General features: G+C 41.3%; 2 protein-coding genes across 3 annotated transcripts; both read left to right on the top strand.

The window, feature by feature from the left end:
• The first annotated feature begins 11 nt into the window (after positions 1-11).
• DUSP3 (dual specificity phosphatase 3) lies at positions 12-10,395 on the top strand. Of its 2 annotated transcripts, none has more exons than XM_005531496.2 (3): positions 12-169; positions 5,551-5,777; positions 9,150-10,395. In XM_005531496.2, the coding sequence occupies exons 1-3, from the start codon at positions 126-128 to the stop codon at positions 9,353-9,355; spliced, it is 477 nt and encodes a 158-aa protein (XP_005531553.1). In that variant the 5' UTR covers positions 12-125; the 3' UTR covers positions 9,356-10,395. The 2 variants fall into 2 exon arrangements, with proteins under 2 accessions (XP_005531553.1, XP_005531552.1); XM_005531495.3 differs by having other exon boundaries at positions 12-198.
• Positions 10,396-10,544: 149 nt separating this feature from the next.
• SOST (sclerostin) lies at positions 10,545-22,447 on the top strand. The gene is made up of 2 exons (XM_005531494.3): positions 10,545-17,709; positions 20,641-22,447. The coding sequence occupies exons 1-2, from the start codon at positions 17,490-17,492 to the stop codon at positions 21,060-21,062; spliced, it is 642 nt and encodes a 213-aa protein (XP_005531551.1). The 5' UTR covers positions 10,545-17,489; the 3' UTR covers positions 21,063-22,447.
• The last annotated feature ends 1,305 nt before the right edge of the window (positions 22,448-23,752 follow it).

The raw sequence follows: 23,752 nt of genomic DNA, 5'->3' as shown, positions 1-23,752 counted from the left end.
GGCCGGGGGGGGCGGGGGCGGCCCGGGCTGGAGCCGCAGTGCCGAGGGGCTCCCGGCTGGCGGCGGAGGCCCGGCCATGGCCGACTATCAGATCTCGGTGGAGGAGCTGAACGATCTCCTGTCTAATGAGAGCGGCTGCTACAGCCTGCCCAGCGCGCACAGCAACGAGGTGGTGCCGCGCATCCACGTGGGGAACGCGTGAGTGCGCCGGAGCGGGGCCCGGCCGGGGGCTCGGAGCGGGCCGGGCCGGGGGCGGTGTCCGGAGGGCAGAGGGGACGGGCCGGGCCGGGAGCGGGGTGCGGGGGGCAGAGGGGCGGGGTCGGGAGCGGTGTCCGGAGGGCGGAGGGGCCGGGCCGGGAGCGGTGTCCGGAGGGCAGAGGGGCCGGGCCGGGCGGGGAGCGGTGTCCGGGGGGCAGAGGGGCCGGGCCGGGCCGGGGGCGGTGTCCGGAGGGCAGAGGGGCCGGGCCGGGCCGGGAGCGGTGTCCGGAGGGCAGAGGGGCCGGGCCGGGAGCGGTGTCCGGAGGGCAGAGGGGCCGGGCCGGGAGCGGTGTCCGGAGGGCGGAGGGGCCGGGCCGGGAGCGGTGTCTGTAGGGTGGAGGGGCCGGGCCGGGCCGTGAGGGGCAGGGCGGTCACCGAGCAGCTCCCGGTGCTTCCAGCCAGGCTGCAGGACGGGATCTGCTGGATCTCAGCGGGCCCTGTGGGATTATTTTTTGCATCACGTCATGGTTTCAGTTATCTGTTACTGTCCTGTCCTGCTGATTCTCCTTCCCCTTTTTGGTCCATCTTTGTACATTTCTTCCCTGCGATATTGGTGATTCTTTTTGTTGATTGACTTTTTTTTTTATATTTATACGTGTGTGGTATACTGGATCCCTGTTCTTGTTTTAGGTTTGTACCTCCTAAAGAAGTACAGGTCAAGATCATAGGTTGTCACTAACTTCTGAGCCAAACCAAATGATATTTGTTACTGCCAGTGGATGCAGGACATGCACATCCAGAGATGGGACTAAAATCATTCTCTCAGTAGCCAGATGGTGTCTGACAGCCACCATCTCCTTCATATTTGTAGCAGTTACCTGGAAAAAAGGAAGTCATAGCTTGCAAGTTGATTTGCACAGTAAATAACTTAAAAATAACTTTGAAGGTAGATAGCTACTACAGAGTTGTTTCCATTGTTCAGTAATTTATTTTAATTATAGGGTATGGACTTTAATGTGTTCAAATTCAAGGGTGTCTAAGAACAGATAATGCATGTATAAGTTGCACAGTGGAAAGTCTCTGTCTAGTGGAAATCTTGACCATTGAGAAGGACTTTTTATGTAGTAAGTGACAAAAAACATCTGTAGTGCAGTTTTTAGCGTAAGAACACTTCTGCTGCTAGTTGGACAAACAGAAAACATGCAGTTGTATTGTCAGTGTTTTTTAAAGAATGCTGAAAAATTCTGGAGGGCAGCTAGAAGTAAGAAATAACTTTGTGGCTGAAAAAATAATTTCACAATTGGAGCAGATAATCTTAATTTGTCAAGACTTAAGAGGCAATCTTAGATCTTTGAAGCATCCACAGAGAGTTAAGGTAATGCTGAGGTCTAGTTGAATAGATGGATTTCCATTAAGATTTTGTCACTGCATGGTGAACTTCGATATTCTCAAACTGGAAATAATATTAATTCCTAAGAAGATTTTTCAATCAAGTGGAATTGTGGTATATATTGCATTGTAAGTAGTGTTTGCTATATTAGTCATTCTGAAACAATACAAATCTTGAACATAATTTCAAGCTTCATGTCCTGCTTTTGTACATTTGTTGTGTGCAATATAGGGTCACATTTTGGATGACAAGCAACAGACGTTTTATTACAACAAAAATTCACAGAGCAGCCAGAGTAGGGGGATTGGAATGCCAATACATGATATAAAAGCAATAGAATTTGAACAGGAGCTCCCAGGAAAAAATTCAAACCTCTGAGTGAGATTCAGAAACTTCTGTTGGTTACCTCTAGGATATTTTGCACAGGGATGCTGCTGTCTCTCCTTAAGAGTAATTCATCTTTAGACAAAAATGACAACATAGAGACATTGAGGCTGATGAGATTAAATTGGGTCATAGTGTAGAGTAACAGTTTATCCATCAAGTGACTTCAAGTTGCAGGCAGAGCCAAAGTCATCAATCTTCCAAGCAATACATGAAAATCAAAATCAGTGAAAATGCAGAGATAAAATGATAAAATACTTTGAAAATTAGGGGTTTCTGTATCACCATAGGCAATTCTAACCTCATAAGAAGATTCAAAAAGATTTGTGAAGACAAGAGTAAAAATGTAATATCCCTAAAACAAGAATTGTATAGGTGGTAGACTAGCACAATTATATATTTTTCAAGCAATAGCAAAATAACAATTTGGCATGCACTGCAAGTGCACATCATTTTGTGTTTCTGTATAAATGGAGATGTGTTTCAGTGCAACATCTTCATCTGCCCAGAAGGGTTGGACAGAATTAATTTTTATCAGAGTTACAGGTGACATAAAAATAGGGACAAGAGGGAGAAGTCAGCACAGTGGAGGGTGGGAGGCTTTTTATCCAGAGCACCCATTCTTGTTAAAACCAGTGTTTTGCCTGAAAATGAGCAGGATTAGATTTCTGAACTGATGATTTAGGGAATTTGTAGGGTTTTTCCCAGATGCTTGGAAACCTGTAACAATTCTGGCCATGTCTCCAGAACTGTATTTGGTAAAAACGTTCTGGTTTTGAATACCCAATCTTACTTTTTTCTGTATGTTTTAATCTATGTGGGTAACCCATGAAGCAATTCTTTGTTCTTAATGTGCTGGAATTGCAGATGTGTTGTAAGGAGTATGAAGGGCACTCTCAAAATTCATGTTAACTTCAGTGACTGTAAAGGGAACTGTTGGTAAGGAAACAATTTTGCATGTGCAGGACAGTGCAAATTAAAATGTATTAATAGGCTGGCATTTTTTGCCATGAAAAGTTTGGTTTATTTGCTTATAATTCCATGTGCCAATAGTTCATAGCCTCGTGTATCCTTAATTGCTGATGAATGGTTCTCCAAAACCTGTGTTTTGTGGCTGGTAAAATAATACATCTCTGTTCCAAAGAAACACTTCTTACTGGTGTTACTCACAGGACAAGAAACTCTAAATCTTCCATATTGAGAATGGACAAGATTCTGGAGTTTTTCTCTGGCTTTTCAGGAACCAGGTGAAGCTGATGTTAGCATCTCTGCTATTTGAAGGAGCTAGCATTTCAACATCCAACATGATGCAGCTGGAATGAAATGTTAAGGATGAGAGAGATCCAAGGACTGTTTGGAAAAGGAGTAACAAATGGCATACAAATTCTCTCTTTTTCACCTCTAGCTGTGTAAGAAAATTGTCTGTAAAATCTGCAAAAATCATTCACTGGGAATGAGTTTGCCTCCAGGGAAGCCAGTCTGTTGCCAGATTCAGCCATGATTTCAGGATGGGAGTTCCTATTGATGCTGAACAGTCAGATATATGCTGATCTATATAATATTAATTAAACCATATTCTCACCCTACTAAGCATAGGAACTCACTGCTGAATTAACACTTTTTGGTTTGGCCTTGCTCTGTAGGATTTTTGTGTTGAAAGCAGAATTCTCCAGACACTGAAACTTCTCCCCTGGCACAGATGATGTCCTGCCAGATGGAAAATCTGTCAGCATTTGTTTGGGTAATGAAGTCTTACAAATATTTGGTTCATTGCCATAGTTGCTTGGCACAGACAGCAGAAAATGTAGAAGCTTCAGTCATGCATAAGTCTTCATCTGCTTACACTAGAATTTAAGGGGTGTGCAGTCATCAGGAAGAAAGGAATTCTCAAGATATTCATGGCCTTGAATTACATCAAAATTGTGAGTGAATGGACTCAGTGATTCATATAGATGTAAACTGACTAATTTGGGTGTTTATTTTAAGTTTTTAGATTAAGTGTCCAGCCAAAAGCCCTGGATGCATTCCACCTCACAGAAACTTGTCCAGAATGGTACTGCACAAATGCTTATCTGGAGTTCAGCTTAATATTAAGAGTTCTTGTATTTTCAATTTATGAGTTGAGCTGTAGGGAGATTTTTGAAAAATATTTCTGTTCCCATATCCAGTTAGACACATACTGAAAGCTGTTTTTAAAAACAATCTGTCTAGGCTACCTCTTTTCACAAAATGTGTAGGAACTGAGTTATCCTTCAGCCAAAGCTTTCTGTCACATTCTGCTAATGTTGACCAGTGGGGCTTCAATTTTGCTAGGAGACCACACAGTGTGATAAAACATAGAGGTTTTATTTCTTCCCAGGAAAGTGACAGAAGTATTGCAACTGCCATATGGAAATAATCAGACTCAGAATGAAAAGTAGTGGGTTTATGGCAAAAAGGAGTCAATGATCTCCTGATATTACTTAAGGGTTGGCTCCTCTTACTATAGATTGCGTTCTAGGGCACGAGCAGAGATTTGTGCATGGTCAGCTGTGTTACTGAGCAGATGGGTTGTTTGCCATAGTGCATCCTGGAGCTTTTATCAAAGCTTATGGCATTATTACTGGATCTAATTAATTATCATCATCAAGCTTGAAAGGCATGATTGGTAGCATCCAGCTCAATTGTTCATTAATAGGGTAGGTCACTCTTTTAGCCACCTAAAGATGGAAATTCCTGGTTTTGCTACAATTATTGGTAAAACTGAGGAGCTAGAAAGGACTTAGCTGACCTAAAAGTACTGAGTGCTTTCTTAAGCACTTCAGCATCTTAAACATCACTCATGTGGATTCTTTCACATGCAGATACTGATTTCAGCTAAGACACTGAAAATTTTAACACTTGTGGTAGGAACACTGAGTCTCAAAGACGGAGTTACATCTCTGTGTTGCTGGCCTCTGGATAGCCTTGACAGATCTTCCCATGACTTCAAAGGTGTTGAATAGCACAGGGCTATAGGACTACACCTCTTAGTGGCCCTCAGATGAGTCTTATGAAGATGCAGTAACATTTATCAGTTACTTTCTTCCTGTGACCTGATAAGAAGTCAGTGCTGTTTCACAGTGCTTAAAATTGCCCCCCAAAATGTCAGTTTGGCTGGACTGCCTGCTGAAGTAGCAAGTACTGCTTATCAAGTTCTGCAACACTGATACCTGACAGTAGAGGCTTTTTATAACTGTTTTTATGTGGATAATGGTTAATCTTAGAACTTAATGTGTTATTGTCTCCAGTTATTTTCCTACTTTTCAGAATTTTATGTTCAGAAAGTTACTATTTTATCCCCTTGGAGGATCTAACAGATGCAGATTCACTTTCATGTGTGCTTTCCTCAGTCATCAGCCAAGAAAGCAGCATTCTCACAAATAGTGACCATGGCTCTGAATATTTGTGTGAATTTATAACCTGTGGCTAATTCACTTTTGGGCACAGTATATTTGGCATCTGTTAACAGAAAAATCAAAGGGTTTGGTTATCAATACCTAAATACTGAGATGATTCACCAAATTCTAATCGTTTTCTTGACACTTTCTGTCATGCAGGTTCATAGCCAAGAACATTATGAGGCTGCAGCGTCTGGGGATAACCCATGTTCTGAATGCAGCAGAGGGGAAATCATTCATGCATGTGAACACTAATGCAGAGTTCTATGAAGGCACAGGCATCAGATACCATGGCATTAAAGCTAACGATACACAGGAATTTAACCTCAGTCGCTATTTTGAGGAGGCAGCTGATTTTATTGAGAAAGCCCTTTCCCAGAAGGATGGTAAGGCAAACTGATATACCTTTCTGTGTTTTCTGTGCACTGCATATGTTTCTTAGCAATTTGCTGTTTAAAATGGTTCTTTGCTCATATTGTAAACAGAACAACCGAGTGAAAAATTCAGATAAAGGCCCTGAATCAATGATACAATACACATAAGACAACAGATACACAGTAAAACAGCTCAGTCTTGTGTTTATACATGGAGGGATCCAGTACATGGCAGAGGGAAGTCTGTCACTGTAGGAGTGACTTTGAAATGGGAAACAGCTGCTGCATCTTATTATAGTTTCTTTCTGGGAGGAGATGTTTTTATTTTTCCTTAGAAATGTTAAATCACATCCAAAATATTTTTTTAAAAATAAGTTAAGGGTCTAAAAGTTGTTTAAGGACATTAAAAATAACAGTTTAAAGGCAGAAGTGATACAAGTAATACAGATACTGAAGAGTAATCACATAGCCTGTTACATGTTTTTTTTTCTAAATGTACAGTAAGACTAGAGACTGTCACCCTATGGTTTTTATTACTTTAAGTCTTTACATTATTTTATGTGTTGATTGCCTCTTTTATTTCCTGGGATTGCAGGAAAGTTGAAGGTCATATTTGCAATGTTGTTTATTGCCACATTTCTCTGTATTGTGTTTCCTCAGAGCAGAAGTCCTAGGACACAGTGCAGTGGGACAGATGGTGTTTGTGTTGTCTAACTATTTCAACATTTCACTTATTTCTACTCATGCTTAATTTCTTTCTTGCTTCGTGACTGAGCATTGAATGGGAGGAATGAGAATTCCCACAACTGAAGAAGTTGTTTCTCTGAAATAGGCAAAGGGGTACTGGAGCTGTGATGTGGGCTTTGACAGATGGAAATAAATTCTACATCCAGTTTGGTGCAGTATGAAAAATTCTAAAAATTAAATACACCTCTTGCAGTTAGCATTGTGACTCACTGAAACAGGCTGCAAGAGGAGAGAAAGGTTTGCTGTGCCATGACTGTACCTGCTCACTTTAATCTCAATAGTTTCAGGGTCAGTAAATTCAAAGTCATTCTGAATTTGCAGCACTTCCATTTGCTGATTCTTTCAGTCTTAGTAGTTGTCTACCACACCCACCCCTGTTCTTTTAGTGTGGTAAACAAAGAGGAGCTTGGAGCTGGGTGATGTTGGAGCCAGTCTTAAGATTAACTGGTTACTGCAAATTGTTTTGTGTTGAAGTGTAGAATAAAGATAGTGAAGAGGAACATAATAGTATTCTCCTTCAATTTCATTTTAGTGTTGCAATGCATGAAGTTCTGGAGGGCAGGTCTGGTATCCTGCAGGTCTGGAAGGCAGCCCCTCAGACACTGCCTTTCACAGAGAAAGGCTAGAAACCATTTTGCTTCTGACTATTTGCTGAAGAGTCAATTCTCTTCCATGTATATAATCAAGAATCTAAATTTTGCTAACTTACAGGCTCTCAAGAAATGTTGAAAATTAATTGTTTTAGCTCTTTTACCATGCTAGTGATTTGCCTTGAGCTAAGAAGCTTTTGCTGTTTAAGGCAAATGTGGTAACAGGATTTCTGTTGGTGTGATTCAAAGCAAGTTGTGGTTATGATAAGAGTATGTGAGTATGGTTCAGCTGTTTTCTTGTCTCAAAAAACAATTTACTCTGGAGAGCAGACTTGGTCTACATGTCCCACTGCATTTGGGAAGGAGAAAATTCCTGTGTCTGGAAAAACAGATCAAAGAGGAAGAAGGTGAGAAACAGTAAAATCAGGTTAGATTTCTCCAAGGGGGCAGTGGCCTGCTTTTTTATTTCTGGATACCTCGCTGTAGGATTTACCCATGTGGTGGCTTAACCTTGGTTGGATACCAGGTGCCCACCAAGCCATGCCAGCACATCCCCTCCTCAGCTGGACAGGGGAGAAAAGTAAAACAAAAGGCTCCTGAGTCAAGATAAGGACAGGGAGATCACCCAGCAATTACCATCACAGGCAAAAGAGACTCAGCTTGGGAAAGTTAATTTCACTTAATACCAATCAAATCAGAGTAGAGGAATGAGTAACAAAACCAAACCTCAAAAGACCTTCCCTCTACCCCTCCTTCTTTTCAATTTGAGTTTCATTCCCTATTTTCTCTACCTCCTCATGCCAAGCAGCACAAGGGGACAGGCACAAGGCCAGTGGCAGCTCCTGGTGAGGTCTGGTGGGGACAGGAGCAGGGACAAGTACCTGTGGGAGAGGGAGCAGGGCCTGTGCTCCAGCTGGAGCAGGGGGAGGTGGAGGCAGGTCCTGAAGGAGTCCTGGCCTCCTGGAAGTTCCTATAGTGGGCTCTATGTCTTTAGCCCAGTGTGGCATGTTGACAATGGCTGGGGAGAGCTCTGTTCTCGGGTTCTGTTCTGTGGTGGTTCCCTTTGGGACAGGTGGGTCCCCCAGGGCTCAGAGCTTTGTCTGAGTCTGCTCTTGTGTCCAGAGATCCAAGCCCCAGTGCCGAGGCCTCGCCCCCAATGGTTTCCACAACTCCATCATGGCCCCAGTGTAGAAGAGCTCCAGCCTTACCTGCAGCCTGTGAACCAGGGCTTGGGGTGCTCGAGGCCCAGAGGTGCTACCACTATCACTGCTTTGCTTTGGCAAATCCTTGGATCCAGCTGGCTCTGGCTTTTTTGGACACAGGGGAAGCCTCTGGCATCTTCTCACAAAAGGCACCCCTTTGCCCCCCACCACCACCAAAATGTTGCCATGCAAACACAATACACCCACCTAACATGTAGAATGAGTTCCCTAATCAATCAGCTGGAAGAATTTTATTGGTGCTGTCAAACAGCTTGGTTAGCAATTTCTGCCTCATCTCTGCAGAGTAGGCAGCTTCATCTACCTGAGTGTTAATGTGGCTTCATAAACAGCCAGAGAAATGGCCAGGTGTGATGCAGCATGGAGTTAGTGCAGCAGTTGGCAGCAATGCAGCTGAAAGGCTGGATATCTTTGAGGAGATGCAGTACATGGCAAACAGCATATTTGTTTTCCATGTATTTTAAACTTCATTTATTTGTGCTCTTTGGTACTGGTCATCTTTAGGGGCAAAGCTTGTCAAAACCACCAAAGGCAGGAGAAGTACAGTAAACAGACATAGTTTGACTCTTGTGATATAGTAGCAAATACGTTTCAGTGCAATTGTTTGACTTGCAACCTATTTTTTTTTAATTTTGCATTACCCTTGGTCCCAGCCTGTGCAGCTCCTAGCAGAGCGAACAGCGCCTTTCTTCCAACTCCAGCATGTCTCCTGTAGCATTTGGAACTCACCCTTCTCGAGCTGTGAAAGGACTAATATTAATACACCTCCTATCCTAGCTATTTCATGCTGCTTTTCAGAGCCGTATTCCACCCTGTGTCCCCTGCAGGACAGGTGTTGGTGCACTGCCGGGAGGGCTACAGCCGCTCGCCCACGCTGGTCATCGCGTACCTGATGCTGCGGCAGCGCATGGACGTGCGGAGCGCGCTCTGCGCCGTGCGGCAGAAACGAGAGATCGGCCCCAACGACGGCTTCCTGAGGCAGCTCTGCCAGCTCAACGAGCGGCTCCTGAAGGAGGGCAAGCTCAAGCCCTAGGACACAGCACTGCAGTGTTGCTTTTTAAGTTTCTCAGACCTTTAGAGGATGCTTTAGAGACCCAAATTGCAACCACCAGGCTAAAGCGAAACAGAATTCCTGCTTGTCTAGTGAGCGTATCCTTCTTGAACTCTGTGACTGTCTGTCAAGATGGTACAAAATTGTGTCACTGTTTGGAGCTGTTGCCATAAAGAGATGTTTTTAGAGTGATAACTCCAGTGATAACAGCTGTCTTCACACATATTTCAGACCCCCTGCAGACTCCATAGCATATGTGGTTTGCATTGACATTGAATGTGATTCATTTAAGCTTTGTCTTTAATCCCACCCAAGCACCAGTTCCCAAAAGCCCCAACACATCACTCACTCTTAGCAGGAGCACTGTAATTTCTAAAGCTTCTTTTTCATGCACACAGGTGCCTAAAGTTTGAATGTAGGAGCTTCAAGGAATGGGAAGCATATATACAATTGCACAGATGCATTCACTTGGAAAATGAAGTGCATGCAGCGTTTTGTGTGGATTTATGCAATACACAGTGTGATAGTAAAGCCATTCAGAGTCCATGCTTCATGCACACTATGTTTCCAAGAATAGTTTTTTATCTCTTGCTGTTACATTGGACATTAAATGGTCTATTATTTAATGCTCTTTTAAGCATACTAGAAAAAAATGCCAAGAGCAAATGCTGAGGGAAGAACTTGAAAAAGGAAGAAATATTTGTCTTTAGACGTGCTTGTGGTGGATGTATAATTAAGTACTAAGTATACTAATATAATGGCTTTCAAAGCTTGTATGGAATTACAGTGTCTTTATCTCTTCTTTACTATCACTGTTCAGTAACACAGAGTGGAATGACCACACGAGCAGATTCCTTCCGGCAGAGGTGTGCTTACAAAGCATTTTGCAGAAGAACACTCTTGACTTCTTGGATTGCTTGCATGGTATCATTAACTAGAAATGAGCATTGTAATGTACCACACTGTGTAGGAAATATTTACACTATATTCAAATAAATGATGTCTTGATGCTGTTTACTACAGATGAAATGAGTCATTGCAGCTTTGGGAGAGGGAGCTTTGTTTGCACTGTGCCTGACTTGGTGTGTAAATGTGTACCTGTGAGTTACAGCACTGTGTTAATGCAAATAATCTCCCACTGCAAAATGGAATTGTTGGTTAAACCATCAGAAACCAGAGTGACTGTTCCATTATCACCTGTGCTTTGATGTAGTTCCAGGATGAAACACAGTGTTTTAAACATAAACACTGTATTGGTAACACGTGATCCCAGATGTAGTTTTGTCTACTCAGTTTAGTAATCAGGAATCACAAGGGACATGCATGCATTGTTGTACTCCTGTTGTTGGGGTTCTGTGGTTTGGAGATATGGGAGTGGAAGCTCTGTACAGCAAGGTAACATTCTTGAAGTTAAACTCCAAAGGTGAGTTTAACTTTAACTTGAGCTTGAGCTCCAGTCTTACTGTTTTTCCTTCCACAGGGTGGAACTGCCACATCAAGGAGCCTTTTCTCTGTTGTGTCCTTCAGGTGATGGTTGAGGAACACTCTACGTGGTGTCCCTGTCACATCTCCAGAGTCACTCAGTATCCAGTGCTTGCTTTGAATCAGGATGGTTCCGTAGTAATAAGCTGTAGTCAATTCCAGTAATTACATACCTGTCTGCTTTCTCCCATCGATCCATTTAATCAGGAGTAGATTAATTGCTTCTTCAAAATTCCTAGTTACTAATTTAATGTTATGTGAAATAGGAGTAGTGGCTTTAGAAATAGGAATACTGGCCTTACCTTTTCTACAATGCTGACTTTTCATACTGCAATCTAATTTATAAACTACCCTTTAAAAATTTTATTTTAAACATAGATATTTATTTTTTTTTGTCTTGTCTCACACCATGTACTCTTAACACCTATTTGCACTATAAGGAAGAAAAGGGAAATTCATGTGGATGCACTTTATCTTTCACCTGTTACTTGGAAGTCAAAATTCCAGTCCATGAAAGAGCTAAGAAACCATTAGACCTTTGTTACTCTTGGGTAGATTGTAAGAAAGCTGGAAGTTGTCAGATTGGAACCAGAAAGGTTTATTAAAATTGAGTCTGTTTACCTTATGGTGATGTTTCTGTATTTGTAAGCATCAAGAAATATTGAAAATCAAAACAGAGGGGAATGTGTTCTTACATTGAAGATAATCTTTTGCTTCATGGGACACTGGTCACTCTTATGGTAACTGGCCCATTTGTCTCGGTAGAACAAAACTGATTTAGCAAATGTTTCGTAATATGAGGGTGGAGAGGCAGAAGTAAGACAACATAAATTGGTTTTAAAAGTGAGAGAGGATATCATATTTAAAATTACTGATAGGCAACTCAGCAATGAAACCATTTCTGCTTTTAGAACAGACTAAAAATAGTTAAAATGTCAGATCACTGCTCCATTAATAGATCATACCCTTTCTCTCAGTCTTGCTCTCCAAGTACAGCCATGTTGCAAGTTCCTCTGCACATTTTATCTGCCCAGAAAGATCTTGTATGCCTCTAATCCACAATTATATGCTCTATATTTCTAAATTTCTCTTCCTGATTGTAGAAGGAAAGATTGTATAAAACATGGGGATGAGAGCTTCCTTTCCATGTAATATGAAATTGAGAATGTATTGGAAGAAATAGAACTTCTTATTCCTCTGAAATTGCTGAGCACCTGCACTTTGCTGTGAGATCTTCCTTACAAGAATGCTAATTTGGGGAGATACATTTTAAAAGAACTGTTTGTTGCAAACAGCAACACTCTACTTCTGAAGTTGAAACTTCCTGGCCACAGCTGAAATAGTGTAATCAGGAATTACATTAATATGTTTATATTAATATGAATAGCAGTGTGGTAATTTTTGTGTGGGTAGCGTGTGGAGAAGCAGTGTGTCTCTATAAAATAAGCATCTCTCATGGAACAAACATCTCTACCATGCAAAGTCTAGCCCAATGAAAGAAAATGCAACAGCTTAGGGTTTTTTGTACTTAAGAGTTAGTGAAGTTAGAGAGGATGGGAAGAGAAAAGATGAAAAACTACTCATATTTTCCGACAAGGAACAAAGATGAAAGTCCAGATGGACAAAATGATGATCCATGTAAAATTCACCCACTCACACTGAACTAAATTTTTCTTAGCTGATGAATAAGTATAGAAAAGAAGTCTGTAACTAAAAATTAAGATAGAAAGCAAAAATAAGATTTTGTAGTTCTTTCATCATCCTTTGGTCGTACAGTGAGACTACAGCGTGGATAGGGGTTGTACCTGACATGCAGCTCTGCACCACAGGTACTGCCAGAAAGACTTCATGAGACAATGGTGCTCTGCTGAAAAATGAACGTTTCATGAAGTTATTTCAAACTTGGAATTAATGGCATCTGAATGCAGAACTAGCAGCCACAAAACATTGTATTGTAATTCCATTTTTGGGTGTTAAGCCTGTATTAAAATTGGACCCCCTTTTCTAATTATGGTTGGTGATGTGAGAATTCATCTTCTTAAAAGGCCTTGGAGGTGAAAGGCACCATGTATAATAACAATAATGAATGTTTCTGAGTTGAAAAATTTGTGTCAAATACATCTTCCTCCTCCTCAGCAAAGAACAGCAGAAAGAATATTAGCAATGTTTATTTTCATCATTTAGATACTTTCATTGAGCTGCCTTCTGTTGTCCAGAACTAATCAAATCTCTGATGTCAGAAACAGAAGCAGGACTTTTTACCTTCTTTTATTTTTTATATTAGTTCTGCTAGTTTACTATGATGTTTTTAGCACAAAGAGACTATCTAGTGGTGTCTTTCTTAGTTTAGCACAGAAGCTTTTTCTAAAATTACATTCTGGGCTTCACCAGTGAGTACAGCTAGAAATAGAACAAACCTGAGAGGTGTCTCTTAAGGATTTGCTGGTGAGAATTAGTGTCCCATTAATGTTTTCTGCAAATAAATCCTGGAAATAATCAAGTGTTGGTTGTGTTTTTTAATTTTAGTTCCTGTATGCTGGTGTTGCTGGCTGGCTGACCCACCAGAGGGAGCTGTAGGCTTGTTAGTCCTCCCTGGAGAGTCATCTCAGAATGCCTGAACTGTGCTGTGGTGTAAATCCAGTGTATTCTTATCACTGAAAAAGACAAGCCACCAGAATGATTTAGCAGTCTCTGACAGGAGAATAGGAATCCATTTATTTTGGCTTCTTGCAGGAGATCACATCACGACATTCAGCCTGTTGTATTCACTCTGTAGTGTGTGACATTGCAGAATTCTTCTGAGACAGCTAAAAGATGATTGGGAAAGGCTGCATCATGGAAAACAAACAAACAAACAAACAACTGTTTGAGAAGCAAAATTGTGTCAAAAACAATTCCTGGGCAGTGTGTGAAGTTTGAGGTATAGTCCACAGCTGCACCTGTACAGCTTCGGGCTTGGATGCTGAGCAGACCCCTTTGGCCCAGGTGTGGGCAGAGTGAGCACCTGAAGCTGGAAGTGACAGATTTCAGAAACTGGTTTAGTTTATCTCCTTGCATTGTAGTGTTGCAGTGGCAGCATTTCAGTTGCTCAGATGCCTGAGTTCAGGAAGCAGCAGCAATGAATTCATTAGCAAAGGCTAAGTACAAGATGCAAATTAACTCCTTGAACCTGCTCCCCTGATGTCTCTGATTCCTTCTTAGAGCACTGGGTTGGGCTGAGGTAGGGTTAACTTTATTCCCAGGGTGTTTTGGGTTTGTGCTGAGCACAGTGATGACCTTACAGAGATGTTTTTGTTACTGCTGAGTAGGGCTGACACAGAGCTGAGACCTTTTCTGCTGGGGAGGAGCTGGGGGTGGGAAAATGGGGGAGACACCTTGTGACAGCTGTACCCAAGGGGCCAAATGGATCTTCCAGACCGTTTGGCACCATGCTCAGCATGTACAGCCTGGAGTGGTGGTGTTATTCGTCCCCAGTAACAGCTCCACAGGGTGGGTCCTGCTCTCCCAGAGGTGGCTGAACACAACGACTGCCCACAGGAGGAATTCACTCCTCTCTGCTTTGCTTGCATGTGTGGCTTTTGCTTTTCTATTAGAATGTCTTTATCTCATCCCGTGAGCTTTTATCCTTGGGATTCTGTCCCCAGTCCCAGTGGATTTGGCTCCTGGCTGTGGGCAAACCACAACACGTGGCTGAGGATGGAATTTTTCAGCTCAGAGAAGGGAAGAGCAGCTCAGCTCTGCATATAAGGGGTATCAGTCCCACCCTGGTAGTGAGGGTTCATTCTGAGAACACTCTATCCTTGATAACTCTTTTGGGTTTTTTCCTGTGCTTCATTAACAGTACAAAAAGCAAATTTTTTAGGAAGACTGCAGCACAGACCATGTCTGCTTTGCTGCAGAAAGGACTGTGAGCAGGCTAGCAGCTACAGTGTGTGAAAGAATGTTTTTGTAGTTAAGGAATCTGAATGTCTGATATTTGGGTTCATTCCTGGCATCTATTAGGCTGCCTCCCAGTTTATGGACAGAAATTTTAAGCCACAGGCTAAATACAGCTTCTGGTTTTTTCATTCAGAAATTGTTTTGGTATTATTTCTCCAAGTGGGTTATACAGATAAATGTTAAAACAATTTATACAGGGGATTGATTGTTTAAGTACTTGAGAGAAGCTACATCAAGGAGATTTTTATGTTTTATGTGACAGTTGATTAAATGAGGTTCTCTCCAGTAGGCCTACACTGACAATGGGAGCTTTTGGAAATATTCTTTAGGCAGATATTACATGAAAAGAAAATAACAGAAGCTGAGTTTTGAATACATACAATTTTGAAGGCATTTAAACAGGGGGGTAAAGAGGTAGCAAGGATTAATTGATTACCAGCACCCAGCTTTGTTCTACTCTCCTGCTCTGCTTTTCAGCTGTACTCTGAGCTGCCACAAGCTCTGATGTCACTTTGGCCAAGGGCTCTATTGGAGAACACCCACACATCGTGGTATTCCTATCTGACAAAAATAACACCAAAATTTTGTTTAGTTCCTGGTCCTTCAAGTCCTTCACAACTCTAAGCCAAAAATACATTTACTACATGTAGGTAGGCAAAATTATGCTTAGAAGAACATTTGCAATGGCTGGCAGCTTGGTTTCCTGTGTTTGTGAGACCATCATTAACTGCTCTGACAAAAGGAGGAAGCTAATGAAAGATAATCAGTGCCACTAATGATGATGATGATGATGATGATGATGATGATGATGATGATGATGATGATAGAGAAAAGATAATCACCATATTGGAGGCAAATGATTTGACAGCAGCCTGTATTAAAGAATGTGTTAAGAATATATCCTGACTGAGGAGAAAAAGTCTTGTGGAAAGAAAGTAGTATGCTGGATTCCTCCATAAAAACAGAGTAATTTCTGGGATGGTTGGATGCCTAAGGTGTGGGCTGGAGGAAAGGAGGAAGGGGAACTGACAGTAAGGCCACACTGTAGTATGAAACAATTCATGATTTCTTTTAGACATTTCTTGGATTATTTGGAAAGGAGAGCACTTCTGACAATGCTGATTTCTAATTTTTGGCTGAGCAAAAGACTAGGAAGGAAAGCACCTTAAAATACATTTCAGACAGCAGTGTTTCAGGAAAGGAGCATTGCAGAGAGCAGCTGTGCTGAAGCTCACTCAGCACCACGGTGCCCTGCTGGGTGTATCAGTCTGTGTGGGGATGAAGGGGTGAAATGTCACCAGGTCATTGCTGCTGTTCAGCATCCAGGGCACACCAAGGGACACCACACCTACACATTAAATTTGGTGACACCTCTTTTCTGTACCCATTCCATGCCAGAATGGATTGGAAACGATTCTGAGTCTTACAGTCACAGGAGAAAGTCAGACTGAATCATTTTTAGATCTCTTCTACAGGAAATATTTTCATGAGGAAGTCTGTGACAAGCATGGCAGTGACACACGTGTCCCTGTACTGCTTTAAGAAAATGTTTTGTTTTCAGTGACTGTGACAAGCTCAGTGTGGTATCTTAACCTTCCTAAAGGCTGAGATGCTTTCTGATTAAAGAATTTAGCCTAACATCATTTGCAAATCACTTGAAAGTGTATGTGACTTTGAGACATGGAAATTCCGATATTTTCACCACTATCATCTTGGTTTTGCAAGGAAAAATACCATAGATGAGATTTTGAAACATGATACATGAATACATCTTAGGCATAAATGCCCTAGACCTAAAGTCATCATTTTTCTTTTTTTGTTGGTTATATCATGGCTGGAAATCATGGCTGGCCAAGTTCTTGTGTTTAAAATGAGCAAATGTCCTGTATTCAACACTTCACGGAATGGCAGCAGAAACAGTAGTATGCAATGAATTTAAAGCAAATGCAAACATGTGTTAGGTGGGTTTTTCAAAGAGTTAAAAAGAAAGAAAGAGCACATCAAAAATTATGATGTACAACATTCTGGCTGTTTAACCTAAAAACATATTCCAAGCAAACTATTTTTAAGGAAAAGTAAACACAACGACTTCTCATATTGAAATGAAGCTCTTCCCTACTTCTTCCAGTATATTTGAGAAACAAAATGTAGAGCTCTTCGTTTTGGAAAGGGGAGGGAAAAAGCTACCCTAACCCTAATCATTGCCCTGCAGAGACTGAACTACTGAGCTACAGTTTCTAGATTTATTTACTTTATACAGCAAAGAGAAGAGGAGTAACAACAATGTTAAAAGTCTGAAAAACCTTTGGAAAACACAACAGCCAAGTTTCAAATATGGATGGAGGCAGAAGCAGGTTTTAATCACAATTGTTAGGAAAAAACTGCAGAAAGGTTTGTCAGGTTGCAATTCATTGTGGTCTTGTCTATCACCATTTGTTGCCAGGCTCAAAAATTAGGTAGATATGAGAGGTTTTTTGCATAAAAGTTGTAGAATATTGTCACTAACCCACCCCCACACACCCATTTTATTTCACACTGACAAAAGCTGAGATGAATGAGTTGTCTGGCCCTTCCCACTTTGTATAGTCATTGGCTGGCTTGGTTCTAAAAGGGATTTTAAAAAGGGGAATAATGTGCCTTTGCCTGGGATCTGAGAGCGTCAGGGTGCTGAAAAGCTGGTTTGTGAGCTGCCACCATGCAGATCTCTTGGGCTGTGTGCGCTGTCTGTGTCGTGACACAAATCACATTTCAGTCTGTGCAAGGGTGGCAGATGTTTAAAAATGATGCTACAGAAATCATTCCTGAGATCACTGAAAATACAGAAACCCCGATGGAGCCGACTTTCAGCAACAACAACACAATGAATCAGGCAAAACATGGAGGAAGACACATACAACAAGCTCCAGAGCTTAACGGTAAGAAAAATATCATTATTACCATTTTGGATCATAGCAATTTATAAAATAATGCTTGTTATCATATATATTTGTTTATTAACACTTTTAGGTGTGGTCCAACTGCCTTAAGTGATAGGGATTTACATCTACTCTTGAAGAAATATGAATATAAACATAACAAAAAAAAAGTTGGAGTTTACTGATGCAAACATCATCTCTCTGCCCAGCTGCTCTCTGCAGATGACTCCAATACATAAAACCTGTAGTAGATATTACTTAACACTGCTCTGTGTTTTCTGAGGAAATACCACAAGTTATCTTTCCCTCTTTATTATTAGGATGGGGGAGTGGGTTGACAGTGAAGACAATAATATAAATTAATAATATTTAGGAACATCCACACCAGTTGTGACTAAGATCACACATCAAAATTGGCACATTGAGGTTGTGTTCAGCTAAATGAGAGAAGTGTGATGCTCGCTGTCCTTTGCTGACAGACAGATCTTCAGTCAGGTTCCAGCAGCCAAAATTGCTTCAAGATACATTGCCACTGCACTTGACCAAATATCTAACTTTAGCAGTGATGCAAGACACCAGCCTTTTGAGAACACAGAAGATGGAAGGCTAACACCAGACAAAGGTAGCTTTAAAAAAGTTTTCCACTGGAAAATAGGGCAAGCTTGGTCCTCCAGACACACAGCATAAAGCACAGAGCAACACAGCCACAGATCAAATTTAGAATTTCCACTGTTGTGCACTGTAGATCTTAGCCAGCCTGCTTTTTCTGGGGACAACTGGAAGGCAATTGTGAATTTCTGCTGCAGCTGTCATTAAGGTATTTAAAACCAATGGGTTAACAGTATTTTAAAAGAAAGGAAAAAAAAAAAATAATACCTTTGAGAGTGTGATCTTAAAAGATTCTTTCATGATTTTAAGGTTCTTAAAGGATCTTAAAAGGTCCTTAAATTCCTGAACAGAGGGGGAGCACTCTGTTCCTCCCAGGAACCATCAGGTCAGAGCAGGTTGGGGTTTTTGGCACATGTGAATACCTTCCTTTTTTAGCCTCTTACTACTCTGACATCAGCTGGGAACCTGCCCCACTGATTCGTGCATATTTTTCAAAGTGGAAAACAACTTAACTTAAGAAATCAAAGGCTGAAGGAGACTGGGTAGTTGTTTAAAATACACAATGGTCTTGCATACTTGTTTTGGCATCTTTAAGATAAGGAATCAAAATTATGATCCAAAGTGGCCAGACATTTCTGGAACATTTGCACCAGACCATGGGTGATTTTGCACCTGCACATTTACAGAGCAGAACATAAATGCACATAATATCACCTGTATATATCACCAGCACGTGCCTGGATATTTAACTGTCTGAACATTATAGAGGTACAACCTTCTCCAACACATTTTTTTATTTACAGACAGACATCATTTTCTTAGATGGTTAGGGAACTTAGTGTTAGACTAAAGTGCACATGGAATTCAGTTGACAGGATTTTTGTCACAGCTGACAAAGGTTGCTTAATTTCATTGATGCAGAACTTCAGACTTTTAAAAAATGAAATCTTGTTAGCTGTGCTTTGAAAAATATATACATACTTTGACAAATATAAATGTGAGCACTGAAAATCATGTTTCTGTACTTCACAGGAAAACCAAAAATTGAAATATCTGTACAAATACTGTTCTGTCACTAAAGATTCAGGGTCAGAATTCTCTTTTGCTGAACTAAACCTTGTACACAGTGGGGACAATGGGCTTAACAGACACAGCCTTCTCTGTGAGCTGACCTCTGAAGGCTTCTACTACAAGTTCTGTTCCTGAGTTAAAAGTGCCCTTTTGACTAAGAGAAGAACATTAATGTGTTTATCTAGATGAAGTTATTTGATAAACACTTAAAAATCAAATTTTGTGTCTTCCCAACAAGTCAATTAACCAAAGATGTCATTTGGGAAAAGAGACACTTCTGGGAAAAGTTCCTACAACTGGAAAGTTTCTAAGTACTTAATACTAAGAAATTTTACATTTTCTAATGCATCATTTGCCTCTAGTTATCCATTGAGAAAAAGGAGAGGAAAAAATCTGTAAGGTTCCTCATAGCCAGAAGATGCCTCTAGCTCTCTGAGGGGGATATGTGGGAACATGTGGAATTACCACAGAGAGTAGGAAACTTGGAAAAGCTGGGGCCTGAATGGTGGGAATTCTTTAGTGCTGTTATTACCTGTGATTTCTCTAACCTGGAACACATTATGCAAGCTAAAAATCACTTAAGGAACACTTTTGTTGTTGCAAAAGAATTTAAATCTGAAATGTACCTGGTGGATTTTATTCACCAGATTGTACATTGTTATTCAAGGGTCCTACAACTGGAGTAGCTGAATAGTCAGGAGCTGCATGAGTGAGCCTTTTGAGGTATTTCTCTTGAAAACCTTCTGTTCAAGACATTCAGAGAGAGATCTGCTGCAGGAACTGTTGTGGTTTGACACTGGCACAACACCAGACACCCATGAAAGCCACTCATTCACTGTTCCCTGCCCCAGCTGGGCAGAGGAGAGAAAAATTAACAAAAAATAATCGATCAGATTATAGCATATATGGTCTGATAAGAGAATGAGATAAACTGAGCTGGAGGTACCCCTTGGAGGTTTATGAGCTAAGAACCAGGAGAAAAACACTCCAAGGGTAAAACAAGCTTGGCTTAGAGGTACAAAGTGACTTTATTACTAACAAAATCTGAGGAGGATAATGAGAAGTAAAATAAGTCCTTAAAAACACCTTTATTCCCCCAAGCCGTTCCTCCTTCCCACCGACAGCGCAGGGAACCGCGGCGTGGGGGGTTTGGTGGCTGCTTTCTCAAAGCTGGCCCGGAAGGCAGGCAGGAATAAAGGAATTAACAGGAACGGAGGAATTAACAGCAATTAATGTATTCCCTGTCCGCAGATGCCTCCGAGTTCAGCTGCAGGGAGATGCGCACCACGCGCTATGTGACGGACGGGCCGTGCCGCAGCCTGAAGCCGGTCAAGGAGCTGCTGTGCTCGGGCCAGTGCGAGCCCTCGCACCTCCTGCCCAACTCCATCGGCAGGGGCAAGTGGTGGAGGCACAGCTCCCTGGATTACCGCTGCATCCCTGCTCACACCCGCACCCAGCGCATCCTCATGGCCTGTCCCCAGCAGGAGACTCGGACTTACAAATTCCGAGCGGCCACGTCCTGCAAGTGCAAGCGCTACACTCGCTACCACAACCAGTCCGAGCTCAAGGACTTTGGCAAGGAAACCCCCCGGCCCCAGAAGAACAAGAAGCCCCATCTCTCCAGAGCCAGGAGCGGCAAATCCAACCAGCACGAGCTGGAAAATGCTTATTAGGAGGTGGCTCTGGGTGACACGGACTAGCAGCTCTGGATGTTTTCTGAACCATCAAAAGGCACTCAGAGGCCACAGCACGATGTTCTGACTGCAGTAGGTTCCAATTCCTTCTGCTAAGATGGGTCAAAGGCTCACATAGGCAAAAATCTATCAGATTATAGCATTTATGGTCTGATAAGAGGATGAGAGAAAGCGAGCTGGAGGGAGCTGCAGGTGCCCCTTGGAGGTCCTTGGAGTTTGTGTGTCCTGTACGAGTAGGAAGGCAGAGGAAAGTGAAGCTGTTGTGGTGACAATCACGCTTTGCTAGAAACCCCTCCACTCACTTTATGTGAAAAGAATATTGAGATTCCTTTCCCAGACAATGATGCAGGACAAGCTTGCAATTAGGGAAGCACCAGGAGAGTTAGCACTCTCCAAAGGAGCTGTAGAAAGTTAGGGGTAGCAGGGATTTCAGGTTATGGTGAATGAAATCAAATTGTTGGAAAATTAACACACTATCAGATGTCCTCATGCGCCAGGTGTTTCCTCTCGAACACAGAAATCAAAATATGACACTAGTGTTCTCAAAACAGAAGTGTGACAAATCTATTTCATACTTTTTATTAAAAGATTATGGGGTTGACAAATTCAAAACTGAGATTTGGCAAGTAAAACCCTATTGATTTAGGAACAATACTTTGAGCAATTCAATAAATTCTTCTAAATGGAGCAGATTTATGAAAAAGATGCTCCTCTCAAGCTGGATAACCTCTCTGATGTTTGTCCTGTAAACAGCTAACATTATACCTAGTTTAACATAGAAGATACTGATTATTCCTTATTTCCTAGAACACATTTGTCTTTAATATCAGCTTAGATACGTCCATTTACATTTTCTAGTCTGTAGTTTGGATTATCTGGCCACACACTCTGTAGCACTAAAACTGTGCAAGCCAAGCTCTGTGAGAAAGGTGGTGGTTCTGCATTAAAAGTGAGCCTTTGCTGAGTCATTAATTCCTCTAGAAAAGTCTTTAGGATATGCAGCTTTGATAAGGCTTTCGTTTGGCAGCAACTTTCCTTTTCTTAGCTTCTCAACACTCAGACTAATGTTTGTGTTTTTACATTAAAGAATACTGTTAGAAAGTAATTGTCACATACTGCATATGTCCTGTAGAATTTATGCTGAAATAATATAAACTGTGGAAATTTGCAATGTTGATAGATTTTTCAGTTATTTTATGTGGGACCAGAATCTAGAGAGAAAAGGTATCATTTCAGAGAATGAATTACGTATTTATTTTTTTTTTCCCAGAAATTATTTATGCAATGTTTTAACTTGTAGAGAACGAGAAGTAATACTGCTTTAAAAAATTTGTCTGTTATTTTTAATTTTAAATACATTGTTAATAAAGTAGAAATAATGATTAATTATAGAAAGACTCATTGATTTTCAGCTACACTATAAAGCTGATTCCTGCAAAGCCAGGGATTTACAGAACAGTCAGGGTGTCAAGTCCAGTTTCTGTGATCAGAAGTGCTGAGGTCCTTAATTCTAACAACCTACACATCCCCAAAGAAACTCCACCCTGGAACTCCCTGCCTCATGGAAAAGGTCTTCCTGGGCAGATGAGTAGCTCAGAATTATTTCCGTATTCTCGTTCCTGCTTCCCCTGAACATTTCCTGATTTGCATGATCACAACCAGATAAAGCCACCAAAGAAAACAATAAATCTGTGAACTCTCAATCAAGAGTTCTTGATTGAAATCTGATTGCTTCAGGTTTTTTTAATAAAAAAAAAAAATATTATAAAAAGAAGTGTGGAATCCCCTTGCAAGTGCTGCTAAGCAATGGTAAATTTTTTTTACAGTTTAGTATTGTAGACCTATGCTCATTTTCATTTAGTCTTTAAGAAACATCTTCCAATAAAGTCAGAGAAAACTGAGCTTGGCCTGCACATAGCATGCAGGGCTTTCAGTGCAGATGTAAAGGTGAGCAGCTTTTTCAAGTCAACCAGTATTTAAGTGGTCCTTTCCTTACTATGACTTGATACATCAGATAAAAACCCAAAATAAACCATTGTCACAACTGCAACAACATTTTCCAGACTTATCTCTGGCTTCATGAATTTGACACTTGGGGTTTAATTTTCAGAATTCAGTATGAGCACCTGCAAGCCCTGCTGAAGTGAGAAAAGCAGTTCAGTTCTCTGGAAAGCTGTTCCACAGTTTCTCAAGCATCTAAAGTCAATGAAATATTGTTTTTTAAATATTGATTGTGATTAGCCAGTGAAGGAGACTTGCTCCACTTCATCTCAGTCTTCATCCTGGGTTTCAGGCAATTTAGAAGCATCAGGCCTGCTTCAGGTGTACCACTAATGTCTTTCTCCCAAATATCTCACCTAGAAGAGGTCCTTTTAGCCCAAAAAACATGTTGTCCCATACAGCTCTTGTCTACCAAAAGTGCCAATGTTAATTAGCACTGCTGTTAATCTGCCACTCAGAATCTTGCATTTTTCTGACTCACAATGTAAGGATTTGTTCTTTGCAAGTTATAAACACTTTTACAAGAATCCCAGTGGCTGAAGAGTCCTGGGGCATTTTTACTGCTGTATTTCCTCTCAACACCCATCCTGTTTGCAGTGATTTCTCATTGGTTTTACCACAGGTTAAAGGTGGATGAGATGAGCAGTCTGCAGATATGATTGGTCTTC

The sequence above is a fragment of the Pseudopodoces humilis genome, chromosome 29 (assembly GCF_049639895.1).
Source record: "Pseudopodoces humilis isolate 2021_Gansu_Grassland_sample_001 chromosome 29, ASM4963989v1, whole genome shotgun sequence".
Taxonomy (NCBI): Eukaryota; Metazoa; Chordata; class Aves; order Passeriformes; family Paridae; genus Pseudopodoces; species Pseudopodoces humilis.
The sequence above is the reverse complement of the archived record's forward strand: the minus strand, read 5'-3'. Positions and strand labels throughout refer to the sequence as shown.